The sequence below is a fragment of the Zingiber officinale genome, chromosome 5A, assembly GCF_018446385.1.
Source record: "Zingiber officinale cultivar Zhangliang chromosome 5A, Zo_v1.1, whole genome shotgun sequence".
NCBI classification, from domain to species: Eukaryota; Viridiplantae; Streptophyta; class Magnoliopsida; order Zingiberales; family Zingiberaceae; genus Zingiber; species Zingiber officinale.
Genome location: NC_055994.1, coordinates 74,059,178 through 74,064,871, shown reverse-complemented (window position 1 = coordinate 74,064,871; position 5,694 = coordinate 74,059,178). Strand labels below are relative to the sequence as shown.

Genomic DNA, 5,694 nt, shown 5'->3' with positions numbered 1-5,694 from the left:
AGCTAAGCTCGAATTGAGAGTTCGATAGCATTTAAATAACCCAAGCTCAAGCCAAGCTTCAAACAAACTCACTCATAAAAAATAAACTAAGCCAAGCTTACACAATCATTTCAAAAGCTTGGTTTATTTTAAGCTCGACTCAGTTCAGCTTAGTCACCTTATCAAACAAGCTTGAACATCCCAAAACTCGACTCGGCTGGCTCGACTCGACTCATTTATAGCCCTACGTCCAAGAAAAACCCCAAAAAGGGGTGGCCCAATGAAATCTCCTAAATGTCCCCAGCTTTTTACCAAAAGGAGTGACCACGTTTTTTTATTTATCAAAAGGAGCACCCTAGTTTCAAAACTATAAAAAAAAAATCAAAAATAGTGTTATTCCCTTCCTACCCCTTCTGCCAACCTCCTAAATCCACTCTCTCGATACGCTATTTTCCAATGCATCCCTTGGTGGGCCTGATATTAGACCATATTAGGTCCAGATTAGGCTTGATATGGAAAAATATCAGGCTCACTGTGGACCTGTTATGAGATCATATCAGGTCCTTTTTAATCCTGGAGAGAAGAGATGAATTGGAAAATGGGTAGAGAGAGAGGGGGAATTTAGGAGGTTAGCGAGAGGGGTAAGAAGGAAATAATATTATTTTTGGTGTTCTTTTTGATAATTTTAAAACTAATGTGCTCCTTTTAATAAATAAAGAAATATGATCATTCCTTTTGATAAAAAACTGAGATGTCCCCCTTCATTCATGTGAGCTTCCATATGACTGAATTATTGTATCAGTCTCATAGCTATGATTGTAAAAGGTAAAATATGTCATCCCAACCATCACAAATGCTAATATCAATTTCACGGTTACTACAATATAAATGTTGTTTAATGGAATAAGTTTAAATTATAATTGTTATAATATTGTAGCTACTTTACTGTGGATATTAAGGGAACAAATGTAACCCACACTGAATAGATCAAAAATAATTATGCGGCAGCAGACAAAACGTCTGCGGCCGATTTCAAGATTTAATATAAAATAATAATATTGAAAGAGAGGCCGGTGGGATAGGACGTATTTTGATTATTGCCAATTAAAGGGTGCGCTCGTGTGATTATTGTCAAAACAAAAATAAAAAAATTAAACCTCTTGAAATCGTTTAACTTCAATTGTAATTTTTTAAAACAAAGAATCATCATGTAATTCATCTATAATAAATTTAAATATATAAACAAATTCTAAATATTTTTTCATACTTTCCTTAACTTTTAATTTTATTTTATAATAATAATAATAATAATAATAATAATAATCAACCCTTATCCTCTCTATGCGTGCATCGCTCAAGTCTGCGATGGGTCCGCATGCATTCCTTTTACCAAGTGAGCACCACCTCTCTTACGCTTCAAACCCTACAATAAATCCACGCCTTTTCTTCCATTCTACTTGCCCATCTCCTCCTCCTCCTCCTCCTCCTCCTCCTCCTCCTCCTCTTCTTCTTCTTCTTCTTCTTCTTCCCAACACATGTGAGCTCTCAATATTACTGTTATTCTGTTATACATACATATATAAACAATTGAACCTCACGGTTAATTTAATTTGTTATTATTAAGTGCAAGTTCATGGAGAACGTGGAGGAGGAGGCAAACCCAGAGCTGGTGCTAGAGCCTCCGGAGTCGCCCCGGCCATCGAGGGTGTTCACGTGCGGTTACTGCCAGAGGAAGTTCTGCAGCTCTCAGGCGTTGGGCGGCCACCAGAACGCGCACAGGTACGAGCGGAGCCTCGCCAGGCATAACCTCGAGGAAGAAGGCCGGCAGAGGGCGATAGCGGCCGGAGCAGCAGCGAGAGGAAGAGATGGAGACAAAGAGAAAGGCATAGACTTGTCTTTGAGGCTTTGAGCTGTTTAGTGCACGATACCATTGCATTAATGTTTAATTAATTACACATGAAATTATTAGTTGATTGTACCATTAATTATTAGATCTTGTGTAATCCTTATGGAGTCAAATAATTCCTAGTTGTGAAGGGCGGCAAGTAATTAAACTGCTGAAGTTGACGCATATTTATCCTGTCAATATATTGGCGATTAATGAAATTAAACCAATCAGAGATTATATATAGATTCGAGTGATGACATGAGAGCAGATACGTGTTGGATTGGAGAATATTCTTTTGAAGTTTAATTATATTGATCCGACAACATGTCATTTCATTAGGTGCTATCCTTCACGGAACGTTTACTTTGGTGCTTATCGTGTTTAGGTGGATAAAGTAATAATGATCCTTTATGTTTTGCTCGTAAGAATTATTCAAAGTGCAGTTGCCAAATTACAATTAAGTTGACAATTTGGTCGGCAAGTCAACTTTGAAATGACATTTCCAATGACAGATGTTGGACGGCTCTTAGCAAAAGCTCTAGTCATGAGAATGCATGCATGGACAGGGGAACGTGGAAACACAGAAACATATAGTAAAATGAGAGAGAAATAAAAGCCAAAATATTATTATCATAGCTAATTAACAATCTACAATCGTGGATGTTAGGGTGCTCCAGGGATTGCATTGACTACCGTCGATATATATTACTATAATAAATATGGGATTGAATTTGATAAAATCGAGAAAAATATCTTCGTTCTTAGTGATCAATTGTAGTTCTTAGTGATCGATTGTAGCTATAAGTAGCGAGCGTATTCATCTTTTACCACCAATTGTAGCTATAGATATCTCCGATTGGTATTGATATTGATCAACGGGATTAAATTAGATTTACATATTTGATGTATGTATCTAAATGTATAGGGATTTAGAAATATAAGAAATTGAGCGGATGATGCAGCGAGCGAGAAAGATAACATAGGAAGATAGTCCACGTGTTTGGTGCATCCGAAGGACAAGAAGCTACAGAAGAATATACTGGTGGAACAAGAAGGATGCACATGGTACATCTGAGGGATGAGAAGCAGAGAGGAATCCTTCTCGAGAAGAAGGTCGAAGTTGGATTTGGATAAGCTCAACTCCGAACAACCAGAGCATCACCCACCCGAGCGGAGTTCAAAAATGGTCAACTCGAAAGTTGACTTGAAGACCCAAGGCGCCTCAATTGATTAGAGGCGCCTCAGATGCAACTGATAAGATGTCGTAAATGGTGCTTGAGGCACCTCCGATGGACCAAAGATGCCTCAAATGAACCAAAATTGTTGAGAAGCCATTGTGATGCGAATGGAATTCTATCTCATTGGAGACCCCTGGATGTCATTGGAGGTGTCTCTAATATCACGTCAGCAATGATAACTTTTACCTAGAGGGCTATAATAAGTACCCTAGATTTAGGAGTTTTAAAACACACCTTGTAGTCATTTATGTACTTCATTTCTGAGCTTCTAACTATTGTAAGGGGTTTCTCTGCCTTCAACATTGTAAAAGAAGGAGTTCGTTAGTACTTCTACTTGTCTTGGATTAATAACCACTTAGGTTGTAACCAAGTAATGCTCTACTTTTTACTTTATGCTTTTATTATCTTTTTTGTATTAATTAAGTGTGTCATTGCTAAGTAAATATCAAAAGAAATTGAATTTTGAATTACAGGCTATTCACCCCCTCTAACCGGTCCACCCGATCTAACAAGTGGTATCAAAGCCCAACCGCTTTAGAAGGACTAACCGCCAACTGAAGCAACAAGAAGATATATGGTCGGATCAAGCATTCACCCATTGAAGTTTAAGGGAGAGTTCGTACTTTGAAAGCGTCATGTGGAGGTATTTTTTAAAATAGATTTTGATATATTGCTAACAATCAAATATGATTTTAAAGCACCTAGGGATGAGAACAGAGAAGAAAAGAAAGAGCATCAATTGAACAAAAAGCAGTAGGCTAACTTTGTGGCCAAAGGCAAAGTAGAGTTCCATTTGTTGAGCGTACTACCATCCCAAGAAGTCAAACGGATCAATGTCTACGATTCTACCAAAGAATTCTAGGAGAAGTTCCTAGACCTTCATGAAGGAATATCAGAGGCCAAGCTATCAAGACAGCACATCCTCCGAAATCAATTAATGAACCTCCGGATGGAAAAGAGAGAGAAGGTAGCTCAACTACACTCAAAGATCAAAGAGTTGATCACTGGACTGACCAACTTCGGAGAAATAGTTTCAAATCGGGATTCTCTTTGATATGCACTCAACACTTTTCTGAGAATCCTAGAGTGGGCATCAATAGTAGATGCATATTACATCTCAAAAGACTTAGAGGTAAGTACTTTAGAAGAATTATTTTCTACTTTTAAATTACACGAGTCCAGATGTACCTAGGGCTGTAAACAAGCCGAGCTGAGCCGAGCTTTGGGGTGTTCAAGCTTGTTTGATAAGATAACCGAGCTGAGCCGAGCCGAGCTTAAAATGAACCAAGCTTTTGAAATGAGTGTTCAAGCTTGGCTTGGTTTATTTTTTATGAGCTTGAGCTTGTTTGAAGCTTGGCTTGAGCTTGGTTCGTTTAGATGTTATCAAGCTCTCAATTCAAGCTTGGCTTGAGCTTGGTTTGAGCTTGGCTTGAGCTTGGTTTGAGCTTGGTTTGAGCTTGATTCGTTTAGATGTTATCAAGCTCTCAATTCAAGCTTGGCTTGAGCTTGGTTCGAGCTTGGCTTGATCTTGGTTTGAGCTTGGTTCGTTTAGATGTTATCAAGCTCTCAATCCAAGCTTGTTTGATTGTTTGAAACTTTTAATTATTTGATTGGTTATTAATATTGATAATTTAAATTTATTTATTTATTTTATTTTATTTTATTGTTTATTTAGCATATTGAAAAGAATTTTATTAATAAATATTGTTCGTGAACATTGTTCACGAACGTTGTTCACGAACATTGTTCACGAACGTTGTTCACGAATGTTAACGAGCTGAACACATATGTGTTCAAGCTTGATTGTTTAGCTTAACGAGTTGTTCAAGCTTGTTTATTTAATTAATCTAATGTATATTGAACGAACATAAACAAGCTCTTACCAAGTCGAACACCAAGCTTGTTCACGAACGCTTGGTTCATTTACAACCCTAGATGTACCGGCTCAAGAAATGAAGAGAAGTCAAGTTAGAATTTAACACTAAAAGCCAAGAAGACTGAATAGGATTTATTGTCATCCCTCGACGAAAATGAAGAAGCATACATGGTAACAAAGTTCAATAATTTTTTTAAAACTAATAACTTTGATAGGAAACAGGCAACAAAGCCACTTTGAAAGAAGAGAATGATAAGATGCTATAACTATAATGAAGAAGGGCATATCAAGAACAACTATCCTAGATTGAAGAATAAAGAAAAAGAAAAGGACAAAGGGATAAGAAGGCCCAAACAAAAGAACCTAAAAGCAATGTGGAGTAAGTTATTATCTAAAGAGTTTGAGATGGAACAATACTACAGACTAGTGCTAACGGCTAGCCACCAAGACAAAGATGACAAAGCCACTTTGGAAGATAGCAATGATGAAGGGGGAGCCTCAACCTACAAATCTGATACGGCAAGTGAGGTATGACTCTTATCCTCTGACTAAATGTATGGTGCTATTAAAATGTTAAGTAAAATTTTATGTAAAATTAGGACCAAATATATAAATGAAAAAAAAATATGTGTGCTTACTAGAAGAACTTGAAGAACAAAAAGAAGAGTTTAATAAAGTTTTAACAGAAAATGCAAAATTAAAAAATAAAATAG

The 5,694-nt window shown here is 36.9% G+C and overlaps 1 protein-coding gene across 1 annotated transcript; it reads left to right on the top strand.

Annotated features, from left to right (window-relative positions):
- Window positions 1-1,612: 1,612 nt before the first annotated feature.
- Window positions 1,613-1,888, top strand: LOC121979648 (zinc finger protein 2-like). The gene has a single exon (XM_042531640.1). It carries the CDS (start codon window positions 1,613-1,615, stop codon window positions 1,886-1,888), a length of 276 nt encoding a protein of 91 aa, XP_042387574.1.
- The last annotated feature ends 3,806 nt before the right edge of the window (window positions 1,889-5,694 follow it).